Genomic DNA, 15,628 nt, shown 5'->3' on the forward strand with positions numbered 1-15,628 from the left:
TACTTATTGAAAAATTGGTTGGCGAATACTGGGAAATAGGTAGGTTATTTTTCGAAGAATGTGCACAGGACATTAATTAATGCACTCAATCTTCGGATGAACAGAAGCCGTGAGAACCTTCATCAATAACATTATATTTTTTTTATCTCTTGTTTGTAGATGAACTCGCAAATGGGCCATCAGTTGCTAAGTGATCACCTGACACTAGGTCACTAGGTACTATGACAAATATCAATCATTCCTCATATCACCAACGCACCACAAACCTTAGGAACTAAGATGTTATGTCCCCTGTGCCTGTAGTGAAATTATAATAATGATTGTACTAAGATTTGTTAAGATAAGGCCTTAACTATATTCAAATAAGAATTCCTGTAGTTACAGTCAACTACAACCGGTTTGGAATGCAGATTCTACCGAGAAGAACCGGCACGAAATTCTGTATTTTTTTGTCCACCAAGTTAGATATAAACTTCCACATATCGATACGATAAGAGGTATAAAACAACGTCAATATGACGTCAACGATATGATCTCGAATGTCAACATACTTGTGTCTTGAATAACACTGACACACTCCTTGCAAATCGAATGTATTTATTTATTTGTTTAACAAACTCAACGGTGCATTGTAAATACATTCTATGAATTATTAAGTTTAAATAAATAATTAATTTAGTGTAATCAAATTTAACATCAAGTATAAGTAATCTATGTCATCAAAAAGTACTCTGAAATATCTCAATTCTCGAAGGAGAATGATTGCAGATTACAAACGTTTTTACTAGGCTGCTTATACGAAGTCGTTACATTACGAAATTAAATGTGTAAAATTATGTCGCTCCTAAATATCCGTGTCGTTCTACGTTTTATGCCTAATGGACACAGATGAAATTGAAATAGAAATGGCATGAAATTTATCATTCATTTCATTCGAGTAAAATTTGTATTATTGGAACGAAGTTCCTTATCGCGCGTTGTGTCAGGGGGCTAGGCGGAAAAATTCTAACGAAAAGTTGTAGCGACACTTTTTGCTATTGTAAGCTATAGTAAGCTGTGCGGCGTGCGCATGTTTCTCTGTCTGTCTCTCTCTCTCTTATAGAAAGCAAGCCAGATATTTTTATTTCTATTTCGCATTGAACAGTGTGGTGTCGCGACGATTATTTTTGTTGAGAGTATACAGGTTTTTTGTATATAATAAATAATAATAATAATAATTTCTTATAATAATAAGAACTTCGTTCCATCCGGGTGTCCCATGACACTTCTCAACTTTTTTATTATAGTTTGCCATATTAGTTATAGACATGACGATTATAGAATTTATTATTTTATTATAGTAAGATATCACCTCCATAGATATAGAGCTTTGTTAGAAATATCAACCATTTATTGCATCGCCAATGTTCCACCAACCTTGGGAACTACGATGTCACTTGTGCCTTGAAAGATTTACCCTATATCCTTCTTTGTTTACCCCACTATAAAATACCTTCTGCCTTTGAATTGGAGTATATGTATAATTGAAATTAAATTTCCTCGAAAACGTTTCGCGAGAAAATATGATAAAATTTTTATTTATTAGAAATCTTATGAGCTTTAAATTATTAATAGCTTAGAATTAATAATTACATTTTCTTTCATAATTTTGAAATAATAATCGTGAAAAACTTTTTGTCGCGACCTTTGATCCTGGATAACTTCCTTAGCGGCTCTTGGATCAATGGGAACTTTTGGGTTTTTTTTAGAACCACAAAAGGAAGGTTCTCCCAAAAATCCAGCTTTCCCCTAATTTTTCCGAAGTGCAATGTCTTTAGTCACTGGACTATATCTCTACATCAAATTTCCGCTCAATCGTTTCAGCGATCCAAACGTAAAGACAAACAGACAGAGAAACATTAGCGTTTATAATATAAGTATAAAAGTTTAATGTATTTTTTTTCATCCCACTGATCTCATTTCATCCTTCATCACAATAGAAATTTATGAAAATATTGCATAGAAATGCCACTTCTAATTATGTTTCTGTTCTAAGGAAGAATACGCCCTCATAACTTTAGAACTTAAGTCATTTCATCAGTCATTCAAAGTTTAATATGAAGATTTGTTGAACAGGCTCAATTATATTCAGACAGATCGAAAACACACCAATATTATAACCGAGAAATTTGCCTTCAGATGTTTATATCACGATGTAACAACTTGAAATTCTTAACTTTTGTATACAAGTTGATAATAACTTGGGAAAACCGGACTCGTGAATGGAACTCGTGAAAGGTTCCGTTCTATAAAAACAGCAAAATAATCATATCTGTAGTATGAGAGCTCCCTTAAATATATATTTTGTTGTGATTTTTTTTTGGAATTTGGTATTACAGCAACAAAAGAATCAGTTAAAGTATCTGTGAAAATTTCAAGTGTCCTGTGTGTTTTCTTTATAAATAAACTAGTTGAACCTGCGGCTTTAACCGCGCGAAATTTATAAATCGAAAACTTCCAACCGCCGTTTTACCCCCATAGGGGTGGAGTTTCGTAAAACCCATTCTTAGCAGACGTCTACAACCTATACGAAACCTACTTGCTAATTTTCAAGTTTGTAAGTGTTATAGTTTCTGAGATTTATACGTGATTAATCAGTGAGTGATATTTCGCTTTTATATAATATATAAAAGTACATTTATAGTATATATATATATATATATGTCGGAGGAAGCCATTGATGGAGTTGCTTGTTAATTGTACGATACTGCATAAAATTGTCTCTTTATCATCTAAACACATTTTAGAAATCTTAATATAATTTAATACGAATTCTTACATTGTTGTAAAGCCTAAAACATGTTTCTAATAACGGATTTGTGATTATATTTAAAGTAGGAAGTTATTAAGTAGCCATTGTCAACTGAATTACTGTTTAACGCATAGTGTGCAATGTTTAATTTTTATTGAAATTGTAAAAGGTTCTAATAACTTTTAATTTGATCTTACTTTATAAGTTACGTTTTTCACGGATTAAATAACATTATTATCGTAATTTAAGTAACGACCAATCAGAGCAGAGCACGTGGCTTGAGTGGGGTCGAGGCGTCATCTTTATATAAGGCAGTTTGACAGTGGTCACAGGTTGAGTTGTAAATTGGGAATGGATCGAGTTGGGTCCTTGAAGTTGGTTTATTGGTGGTGTTAAGAAGTGGCGCTTTGAACTCACTGCTCGGTCTTATTATTAAGTATCGGTTTGAGTGTGTAACTTTGATTTTGTGTGATTTAAACGTGCTGAAACTAAATTAAATATTGTGAAAACTATAATCGACGTGTTTTGTGTTCGCACTTTACCCTCATGACGCCCACCAAGTCCTCAACCACTATAGATGATGTCGTTGAGAAAAGTGTTTCTCCGACATCAGAAGTGGGATCGGTGCCGGCACAAAATGGAGATCTACGGACACCAGCAGAAGACGGATGGCGCGCATTATTTGAGGCGCAGCAAACCAGCATGCGGCTGCTCGTGGAGGCGCTATCCAACCCACCGAGAACGGAGGACAAGACCATCACGCTGCCTAAATTTGAGCCGGAAGTAGCAGACAGCGACGCACGTGCTTGGCTAGCAACGGCGGACATCTGCTTATCGGACCGCAATATACAGGGAAGTCAACTAGTTCTTATACTTAGCAAAGCACTGGGAGGTTCAGCCGCAACATGGTTTTCCCAAATAGCTTTTCCTAATATGAAATGGATTGAATTTAAGGAAATTTTTCTTTCCCGCTTTGATACGCTTGAAACGTGTGCAGCGACGATACTAAACACGCTAAATAGTAAACCGCAAGAAGGTGAAAGCCTCGCTGCATATTCAAGTCGTCTGTTTACTCTGCTTATGTCACGTTGGGGTAGTTTAGGTAAAGAGGAGATAGTGGTATCGCTGATACTTGCACATATTGGGCAAATCGAGCCGCGATTACAACATCACATATTTTCGGAAGAAATAAGTACCCGCATTAAAATGCAGCGAGAGATGATGGCCTTTTCTTACCGCAAAAGAAGCTACCAAGAGGCAGCGAAAACTGTTACAAGCGCCGCGCATGATAATAAACGCCCTAAATTAAGTTCCATATCGACCAACTGTTACTCTTGCGGAAAATTTGGACATAAATCCTTTGAATGTTTCAGCCGAACACAAGACAAGCAGCAAACAACTCCGTTCTCCGAGCGCCCCAACACGGCCGTTGCTACTCGGACCTCTGTCACTTGTTTCAATTGTGGTGTTGAGGGCCACGTAGCATCACGCTGCTCGAAGGCATCGCCGGTTGCACCAGCAGCGGCATCCAGCGTTGTGAAGCGAGTGGACATGTGCGGTGTGAGACCTGTCACCGGAATAATCACTCAATTTGGTGAGCGCTTCTCGTTTTGTTTTGATTCCGGTGCTGATTGTTCCTTAATTAAAGAGAGTGTCTCTCGCAAGCTTGTCGGTGTATTACAACATGCAATTGTTACCTTGACCGGTGTAGGAAAATCTAGCGTAATATGCGACTCGCAGATCTTATGTGGAGTCACTCTTAGTGGTCATGACGTAGAAATTTTATTTCACATTGTGCCTGATGATTGTCTAAATAACGACGCTTTGATCGGACGCGATCTGTTGGCTTTAGGGTTATCAGTACATATAACAAGCGATAAACTTACTATTGTTGAGAAACCCTCTCAAGTCAACATTTGTAACGTGGGTGGTGCGGTGGTTGATTTTCGTAACGTAGATACCGATATGCCGGATGATCTTAAACCAAAGTTATTAGACATCCTAAATATTTTTAAAGACTCGTTTGTCGAAGGTACGCCTACCAGTAGAATAAAGACAGGTGAACTAGAAATTAATTTAGTAGACCCTTTGAGGTAATTGAAATACTGGACGGTGACAGGTATCATCTCAAAAGCTTAAGTTGCAATCGCACTTGCAAATACGCGAGAGACCGCTTACGTCCACTTCCCCATTCTTATGTCCCAATCGAACTGGATCCGTGTCTCTCAGATGACTGTGATGGTAAGATTTTCGTATAATACCTTCTGTTCGAATGACTGATTATAAGTGTACTATCGTGTGATAAAGCGTAGTAATTTTATCTAAGGTATTTTAGTACTAAGTGGATGGTTAAAGTTTGGCATAGTTTTGTTAGAGGCGTGGTGGCCATTGAGAGTGAAACTAGTTAAGGGCGAGGTGGCCATTGAAGGTAAACTAGTAGAGATAAAGGCGTGGTGGCCATTGAGAGTGAAACTAGTTAAGGGCGAGGTGGCCATTGAAGGTAAACCAGTATAGATAAAGGCGAGGTGGCCGTTGAAAGAAATAAGTTTTTTCAAAAGGCGAGGTGGCCATATGGATGTTATTGTTATTATTAATTAATAGTGTGATTAAACTACGCACTTTAAGTAATGTGTAGCACTGAGGTTATTAAGGTTTTGATATTTTCTTAGTCAGGAGTGGCCGAACTACACCAAAATATCTTATTTCAGATAATGATGATGCCCGGCCTTCAACATCACACGAGGGCGTGTGATATGTCAGGACGGCCGTGTCGGAGGAAGCCATTGATGGAGTTGCTTGTTAATTGTACGATACTGCATAAAATTGTCTCTTTATCATCTAAACACATTTTAGAAATCTTAATATAATTTAATACGAATTCTTACATTGTTGTAAAGCCTAAAACATGTTTCTAATAACGGATTTGTGATTATATTTAAAGTAGGAAGTTATTAAGTAGCCATTGTCAACTGAATTACTGTTTAACGCATAGTGTGCAATGTTTAATGTTTATTGAAATTGTAAAAGGTTCTAATAACTTTTAATTTGATCTTACTTTATAAGTTACGTTTTTCACGGATTAAATAACATTATTATCGTAATTTAAGTAACGACCAATCAGAGCAGAGCACGTGGCTTGAGTGGGGTCGAGGCGTCATCTTTATATAAGGCAGTTTGACAGTGGTCACAGGTTGAGTTGTAAATTGGGAATGGATCGAGTTGGGTCCTTGAAGTTGGTTTATTGGTGGTGTTAAGAAGTGGCGCTTTGAACTCACTGCTCGGTCTTATTATTAAGTATCGGTTTGAGTGTGTAACTTTGATTTTGTGTGATTTAAACGTGCTGAAACTAAATTAAATATTGTGAAAACTATAATCGACGTGTTTTGTGTTCGCACTTTACCCTCATGACGCCCACCAAGTCCTCAACCACTATAGATGATGTCGTTGAGAAAAGTGTTTCTCCGACATATATATATATATATATATATATATATATATATTATATAAATTAAACCCATGCGAAGCCCGGACGAGTCGCTGTAAAGTATATCTTGATTTTTTTGTAAGTTATTTACTTGACAATTAATTACAAAATTTAAATTATGCTATAATTGTAGCGTATTCTTACCATAATTTAAACTTAACAAGCTTAATGAGCTTACTATAATATTTTTGTAAAACATCAATATTCGATTAAATTTAAATTAAAAAAAAAAATATCACATGAGTCATCGTGCACTTAAATAAAAAATATTCGATTTTTTTTTTTTTTTTTTATTCAACGGCTTAATATGTAATGCAGTTTGAAGTCGGTCCTTTGACTTATTACATTTTCAGACAAGCTCAGCCCGCTACTCGCAAGCTGACGTCGTTACTATTCGATAATACAAATTGTTTTCTGATTTACATTTTAAATACGAAAGTTTGGATTGACGACTTTCAATCACGTCATAACAGCTGAACGAATGTGAATCAATTTGGCACAGAGTATAATATCATCCTTATCTATAACAATGATGTTGTTTCTAATGCTTAGTAAAACAGTATTCTGACATCGACTCGAACATTTTCGTAGAACATATAAAAAGTATTAATCATAAAACCTAATTCAGCATTTTTTACATTGCGTTGAAAGTTAATTTTTTTTGTTAAAATATCACAAATATATAAAAAACAGTAGTAAAACAAACTTCTTTCTCTACAAAATAATATGTATTTTGCAAATAAAATTTACATTGGAAGGCAAACAATAAACAAATTTTAAATAAAATAAAAAAAAAATTACACCACAATATAAATTAAAACTGTTCTTTCGATATCGAAAATAATAAATTAGATAAGTTAAGTAGTTCGGTATTTATTTATAGGGATGTATTATATGACGTTACGATACGGAAAATAAAAATTCTCGACTTTTCTCTGCTATAATATGCATTTATTTTACATATAAACCTTCCGCTTAAAAGAGCGAATAAACGGACAGAAGCGACTTTGTTTTATACTATATAAAGATATATGTAAAATTAATAGGATACATTAGTATCACATTCGGACATATAATTTTCAGATAACATACAGCCTTAAGTGTTTTTTCCAATTTTGGTTATGTGATATATAATGATAATGAGTTTATTTTTATTAACATATCGTCGTTATTTATGAAATAATTCAAGTAAAAGAAAAAAAACAACATAATAACTACATACATACATTTTTAAAAATACTTTTTAAAATCAAAATCGAGTTTTTAACGGAAACCAAAACTCGATCGCATTAATAATTGCACCTTTCTCTTTTTTTCAATTTTTAAAAAGGTAACCAACAAGTGATGTTCTCTTTTAACATATACTTAAAAAAAATGATTCAAATATAAATTCACTTTAAAATATCACAGTATATATTTTCATATAAAAATATAATTGATTTTCATACGAGATACATAAATATTGTTTATGTTAAATTTGGACGAAGATTACTTGCGGCCAGAACGTACGATCTTTTAAAAATAAAAAAATAAATGCAAAGAGAAATAACGGACGGTTTTAAAAAAGAACACGGTTTTCTTCCAAACTAAGGGTAATTTAAATGTAATTCCAAAAAAAAAAAAAACAAATACCCATTTCGAAGATAGCCTGAAGGTACATATACATTTCAAGTGAAATTTAACAATTACTTATAATAATGAAATTGATATAGAACCTTATTGAAGCAACGTCGAACGAAACGCTAAAATAATAATCTCAATGAGAAAAAGGAAAAATGAGTATGGTTATCCTTAGCTGATGTAAGAAAGCAAAGTTTAGATCTCAATTTAAACAATAGTGATCACAATGTAACGGATCCTACAGTATTTTTAGGAATCACTTTAGACCCAAAACGTCAGTGAAATTGATCATATATTGTTACTATCAGGAGACTCAGCTCCACAACAGTTGGAAAAGTTAAACAACTGATGATGATACAGATCAATTAATATACTTTGGTTATTTTCATAGTATTATGACTTACGTCACTTTGCTTTGGGGTAACGCAGCAATTATAGACAAAGTTTTCATTCTGCAAATTGCCCCAACTATTTATAATCTTGCAACTCGATACTTCAGGATGCTTTTGTTATAGTGCGTTTACCTACAGATGAGTCACGATATATATACAACAAGAACGATATGAAAAAAGTTAGACTAAGTAAACTAAACGAAGTAAGTAAAAATAATCATAAAATAGAGTAAGAAGGAAGGAATAAAAAGGTTCTTATTAAGCACATTAAAGATCAAATACAAATAATATTAGACTGTATAAAAGCTTTAGTGCCTCAAGCTTTCTTACAAGTTTTATTATGAAATAAATGTAAAGTCAAAAGTCAAAGTCAAAAATCTTTATTAAATAATAGCCGAGCCTGCGGGTTTACCCGCGCGAAATTTATACAGCACATAAACCGTCACCCCCATTTTGTTATCTCGCCGAGTGATTTAAAAAAAGGAGCTTATGTGAAATAGATAAATTTCATCTAAATCGGTTCAGCGGCTTAAGCGTCGATAGGTGACAGCATTTCGCATTTATAATATTAGTATAAATTATCCCATCAAAAACATAAATGTAAAAATGAGAGCCAAGTCCAATATTATGATATATACCTTGGTTGTTGACTTCAACGACAAAAGAAGTGAGATCTAAATGGGTGCCAAGTACAATGGCCCTTCCTGAAATTTATTTATAACTACATAAAATATAATATATTCTTATAACTTAGGATAATATATTGTTGCCTAAGGTCTGTCTTGGCTAGAGGTCGTGTCTAGATTATGTTAGTGGCTTCAAGACAAGAAAATAAATACTATAAAATAAGAGAGATAAAATCTATAATGATAATATGTTTACTATATCTTATATGTTTGTCGGTATCATTTATCACGATCAACCTCCTTTTTTTTATTTTTCGACAGTCGTATGTTCCGTGATCAACAAAGATAACATCATTAATTTTTTTATTTTTTTTTCATTAATTCATGTAAAGATCATACATTTAAGTTACGCAACGATCTAGTTTTTCTGTAGAATAATTTTAAAAATCCAGATCATATGGTCGCATTTGTAGTTACGTTATGAATTGTGTATTACCAAGAAATGAAGAATGAATGGAAAAGAATGGAAATATGATAAAAATATATAACAAGATATATGTATGTCGTTGGACACACAGTTGGAACAAAGTTACTCTCGCTATATATTGTTTTAAACCCAAAAGGGGGTTGATTTCTAAAGATACATTATAAGTACACCTCCACACCATTTATAGAGCATACATTTAAGATTTCAAGTCTCTTACTTTAAAAACATACGACTTTGATATAAACTTCCAACCCCCGTTGTACTCCCTTAGGGGTGGAGTTTCGTAAAATTCCTTCTTAGCACCCTATAGTGTTCACCACCACCCATAGACAATGGCGTTGTAAGAAATATTAACTATTACTTACATCACCAATGCGCCACCAACCTTGGGAACTAAGATGTTACGTCCCTTGTGCCTGTAGTAACACTGGCTCACTCGCCCTTCAAACACAACAATACTGAGTACTGCTGTTTGGCGGTAGAATATCTGATGAGTGGGTGGTACTTACCCAGACGGGCTTGCACAAAGCCTTACCACCAAGTGAACTCTGCTGTAAGCCGCCTGAAAGAACTTCGTTGCATTGAAATACCCAGTTATAAAACTATACTCAAGAAATTTGTTGGTAAATAATAATTTTTTTTTATTTTATTTTATGCTTGAACTCCGGTGAAGGACATAGGCTCTCAACATATTTTATATACCTAAAACCCAGGACCTAGCATGCGGGTGAAACAACGACCGAAAACTAGTTATATAACGCTTCGTTGACCTAGTGTCTAGAAAGAACGATCACAAGGTCAATAAAACAGTATTGAGTTTTTCGACTGGTAAGTCTCAGTAACAGCCCGGATGGCAGTGCTTATTCCCCATATCGGAAAGCAGATAAAGCTCCTGCTAAAGTATTTCTGGTCTTCATAGGATTATGGGATTTATCTCATATATCAATAGAGAACACTTTTGTTTGCGCAAATTCTTGTAGGGACAATATACAGATAGTCTAGCCTGAGAACAGTCGCTCTAGCCGAAATCGGTCAGCGGGACAGTTAAATTATTTTATCAGAACAATCAACAATGCTTATAAAATTATTAATTGCTAATACAACATACAGTTTCATAAATAAAATTAATCTTTGTGAGCTTTAATTGGATAACAGTTTTTTAAAGTTTGCTCTGAATTATTTATAAGGTTTTTTTTTTTTTAACGCAATGGCTGATTTTGAGCCTCCATTAAAACATGTCCAGTTTAAACATTTTCGTAATGTAGGGTGACATGATTTTATACTTTTTCGGGATTATTTATATTGGCATTTGATCCATATAAATAAAATTTAAGCCTACATCAAATATACTTAGATAAATATATATATATGAACGAAGTACAATAACAGTCTATATTGTATTATAAGTGGGAAATTCTCAAGAATATATGTTTTCGCTAGCGGTTGAAGCCATACCGTATTACGAATATTAGAAAATAGGTATATTAAAATATGTTACACGATATAATATTTATGAGAATCGTGCGTCTTCTGTTATGTCATTTTTTATATTTAGTTAAATGTATAAGAATTTGATTGAAATGAATTTTGATGAAACAAACAGTTAGTTAGGGATACTGTTGCTGTCACAGTCCTGAAATCGAAGGTTTTCTAATATTATAAAAACACTAATTATTTATGTACGTAATAATAAAATGTCTAGGAATGAACATTAGAGTCACTGCTTCTGTTTAAATATTAATGAATCAACATCGAGGTCATTCTCAATTATTATAAAAAAAAAGAATGTCAGACTGGCAGTTGGACCACTTGATGGTAAGTCATCACTGCTCGTATACATTAGTACTCAAAATCAAAATCAAAATATACTTTATTTAAGCAGGCTTTTACAAGCACTTTTGAATCGTCATTTAACAAACTATTTAAAGTAAAGTCATACCACCGGTTCGGAATGTAGATTCTACCGCGAAGAACCAGCAAAAAACTCAGTAGTCCTCTTTTTCAATATCTAAATATTCTCTAACTGTAAGAAATATTAGCCATCCTTTACATTGTCGATGTGCCGGAAACCCTGGAAACTAAGTTATATCCTTCGTACCTGTCAACTTTTCAAGCGTAACAGCACAATAAAAATCCTTGCTGTATGTCTGTAGAATACGACGTGTTGATTAGGTAGCCTACCAACCTACCAAGACAGTATTGCAAAAATCATAAGTCTTAACTATTTAAAATTTAAGTTTTATTTAATCACTTCCAGTATAAATAATGTTTTTTGAAAATAGTAAAAATGCTATTGTCATACTAAAACTACAACATGAAATTAAAAATAGGTTTATATTGAATATAAAATTTTTACTATTATTTTAAACAAGAATATGAACAGTGTACTTAGTGTTGTCGTTTTCGTTACTTTTTGATGGTAACCCTACCTTAAATGCTTTTATTAAAAAAGTGATATAATTTAAATTTAAAGATAATTATATAAAAGTAAACATGACAGGTAACGTGGGTGAACCGAGACTTCAGAATTTAAAGATATAGAGTTTAGGGAGTACTTTTATGACGTTAGCAAAGACGGAATGTTTGTTCTCGAAAATTCTAATGTCCAAACGGAAAAATCAACAGTCAAAATGTTTTGCCGTCAAGGCACACACGGTCGAAATTAATTTTTATTGAATGAAAATATTATTAAAGAAATTAAAAAAAAAAAAAAAAAAGAATAAAATCAAAATAAATAATTGTTATCAAAATCTGACATTAAATTGACGCTATACAATTGGTCGAGAGCTTGGATAATTTTTGTTTTTTAATTCTTTGTTGCCCACTAAAACTAAAGCATGAGATGCAACAGGCTCTATCGCTAAAACACCGATATCTTTTCAGACAGCCTTTGGCCAGAGGACTGGCCAATACATGTGGGAAGTACGATTATTTTAAATTAAGAATAAGTAATATACGGCATATAATACAATAATATACAATAGATATTATAATATGTACGATATTCATTATATTAAAGATTCTCGGTGATGTCGTTTTTAATGTCAACAAAGCTATTAAACTTTTGAAGTGAAATCAAATGTTAAATCAAATGTATTCTATTCAAGTAAACTTCACAATGCAGCGTTTTTGAATCGTCAATATTTAAACACAACCACAGTTTCGGAAAGCAGCCTCCAGCTAGAAGAAACAGCAAGAAACTCGCATAGTTGCTCTTTTCAAATAAACAGATTTACAATCCTGTTTTTCACAATTAGTGTTCAATCTGAATCCTAAATAAAGGCATTTTTTTTTCTAAAAAGTATATTTTTAATTAATATATTATAATATAAATGAATACTAAATTTATTTATTAATTAAGTCTTAATAAGCAGTACTTAAACTAAGTATAAGTGAGGATTTGAACAACAAATAAAGCTATTATATTCATACTAATAACTAAGTTCTAATAACTGTTTTAAGAGTACAATAATATTATTTTATTTTGTTATACGTTATTAATATGATAAATTATATTACAGCATTTGTTAATTATAATATTTATCGCTTATTTTTCGAAATTAAATGTTGATTAAGTTAATCTTTAGAAATTTAGTGTAATAGAGTGCGTTGTGGCCGTCTTAGAGTCGCACACTTTATATTAAGTATAAATATGTTCTTTTATGTACAATATTTATAAGTGTAGTGACTGCTGACGGTATGTGGTATATATGTATATCAGAGTTATGAGCAAATCGCACGGAAAACGTAAATTTAATGTTTACCTTTACTCTTCCTTTTATTGAAATAGGTTACACGTTTGAAAGTGTAATTCCATTTGTAAAAAAAGACATGCGTCGTGTGATACTCGGTTAGGTTGATGGTGATGTTACTTTAGTTGTATATCACACATTAAATAACGCAATGAGATAAGTTACGTCTGAGAATATTTTCACGATAAGAAATTAAATTTTTATTAAGAAACCCGTGAGAATTAAAACAATAACAAAAAATAGGTTTAAAGAATGTTATATATATATATATATATATATATGTATATGTTTTTTTATGGTATAGGTAAGCGGTCAAGTATTTGGGCCACCTGATGGTAAGTGGTCACCATCGCCCATAGACAATGGCGTAGTATGAAATATTAACCATATAACACAAAGCCTTACCACCAAATAATACCTATACTATACACTATACAATAGAAGAGACAAAGACAAAGAGAGAGGGGGGGGGAAGGTCGCCTGGAGATAGCATAACTCTTTTTCCTCATGTCACCACTTCTCTAGTTCATTCCACTGAAAGCCGCCTTAAAGAACTTCGTTCCAAAAACAAACACTTTTCTCTTATGGTTAAAACAAAAGATTGTGTATGACAAAAAAAAACTTTACGAAGATATTATATTTGTGAGCTGATAAATGATGTCTAGCCGATATCAATTCAGCTTTTGGCGAAGGCAATTAATATAGAACGAACGGAAATATTTTCTATAGAACAATAATAATTTCTATTGTAATGTCTGTGAAAACTATGAATATTCTCATAGCGATGCAAAATATGACGTCATAAATTTCGATCTGACTCTTGAAGACTTTGGAGCTTATATTAAAAATAAAAACAGTTTTCATAGCTGGGGGCCAATTCTGCTCATAACGTCTCGTAAACGGAATCGTTGCCGTTTTCCGTATTCTAACAAAATGATCCATTTGCGGTTCCGTCGGAATTGGATCGAAATATAATGGGGGTCGTACCAAAACGATATAAATACGTATAATTCGCCTTTTACGATTAAAGTGAGGTTTATTCTTGAGAAAAATAATTGGATTTAGATCGAAATAGAGTCGAGAACCGTATCATAGCCGTTATGAGTTAGTAGAATCATCCCATATTTATAAGCAATAATAAAAAAATAATTTCAATTAAAATCAAAATATACAATATTAAAGTAGGCTTTTTCAAGCACTTTTGAATCGTCATTTTACAAAAATATAGTAAGTGAAGGTACCACCGGTTCGGAATGTAGATTCTACCGAGAAGAACCGGCGAGAAACTCAGTAATTTATCTCTTCCAACATTTATAATAGTAAGTTATGTTAGTTAAAAACAATCATATATAATATATCCTGCCTGGAAGTCAACAAGTATTAACTCCACGCCTTTTTATCATCTATTTTGACAATTTCTGATATTTCAAAAGTTTTATTAAATTAAATATAGATAAAAAAAATGTGTGACAATGTCGCCGATTTCGGAGGTACGACACCAAACCCCGTATATGTATAAGCCCTTAAAATATGATAACGTGATCACAGCCTTACAGGTTCGCCAATAATGTCACAGATGTTCCGATACGTGAAGCTGTGTTACCTAAATGTAAGAATAAACGTTTCATAGTAACGAATTTTAAAGATGCAAATGGTCTGTATTTTTTTTAAATTTAATTACACCTATGAAAAAAAGTTTTGCTATTACTTACTATTTACTTGGTGGTAGGGCTTTGTGCAAGCCCGTCTGGGTAGGTACCACCCACTCATCAGATATTCTACTGCCAAATAACAGTACACTGTATTGTTGTGTTCCGGTTAGAAGGGTGAATGAGCCAGTGTAATCACAGGCACAAGGGACACAACATCTTAGTTCCCAAGGTTGGTGGCGCATAGGTGATGTAAGAAATGGTTAATATTTCTTACAGCGCCTTTGTCTGTCGCTGTTCAACTGTCTTATGTCAAATCAACGATGGCAGGAAAATGAATGTTTAATATGAAGTCGAATCAAATGAAAATTCTTGATTGAATACTAACGACCCGCCCGGCTGCGCGGTGCCATTTATATAATACGTTTGACTCATAGTGTCTTTTAGAAAACGCGTGTAAACTTCTACTATGGCATATTTTTTCTCGAACAAATTGCTAGAAAACGTAATACAAAAAGATTAATAAAATCAGTAAAGTCGTTCTTATGATATGTGGTTACCGAGAGAGATAAGGGTATTTATAAATATATTTAAAATGTCGGTAAAACGGCGAAAGAAACTCGGCTTCTAGCTTAAATGACCGCTAAAAAGCGTATGATTTGTTCATATATATTCTGTAACATTTTTATTTTATTTATACTTACGAAGTCAAATAACAAGAGACGGTTTTTCATGTCTTCACTTCAAAGAGTTTTTAATTTTCCCATATATTATATTTTTCACGAATAAATCAAACGTAAAATATTTTTTTCTCTTTTACAAATGTT

General features: G+C 33.0%; 1 protein-coding gene across 2 annotated transcripts; it reads left to right on the forward strand.

Moving 5' to 3' along the window:
• The first annotated feature begins 2,957 nt into the window (after window positions 1-2,957).
• LOC125071355 lies at window positions 2,958-6,244 on the forward strand. Of its 2 annotated transcripts, none has more exons than XM_047681564.1 (2): window positions 2,958-4,385; window positions 5,500-6,244. In XM_047681564.1, the coding sequence occupies exons 1-2, from the start codon at window positions 3,338-3,340 to the stop codon at window positions 5,541-5,543; spliced, it is 1,092 nt and encodes a 363-aa protein (XP_047537520.1). In that variant the 5' UTR covers window positions 2,958-3,337; the 3' UTR covers window positions 5,544-6,244. The 2 variants fall into 2 exon arrangements, with proteins under 2 accessions (XP_047537520.1, XP_047537519.1); XM_047681563.1 differs by lacking the exon at window positions 5,500-6,244 and adding an exon at window positions 4,932-5,306.
• The last annotated feature ends 9,384 nt before the right edge of the window (window positions 6,245-15,628 follow it).

This window comes from Vanessa atalanta, chromosome 19, assembly GCF_905147765.1.
Source record: "Vanessa atalanta chromosome 19, ilVanAtal1.2, whole genome shotgun sequence".
Taxonomy (NCBI): domain Eukaryota; kingdom Metazoa; phylum Arthropoda; class Insecta; order Lepidoptera; family Nymphalidae; genus Vanessa; species Vanessa atalanta.

What these genes read in the sequence shown, in the direction of transcription:
- LOC125071355 (XM_047681563.1), top strand. Translation starts at nt 3,338, where the DNA reads ATGACGCCCACCAAGTCCTCAACCACTATAGATGATGTCGTTGAGAAA. An exon ending in CGGAATAATCACTCAATTTG is followed by an intron (nt 4,386 to 4,931) that starts GTGAGCGCTTCT and finishes CAAAAGCTTAAG; the next exon opens with TTGCAATCGCACTTGCAAAT.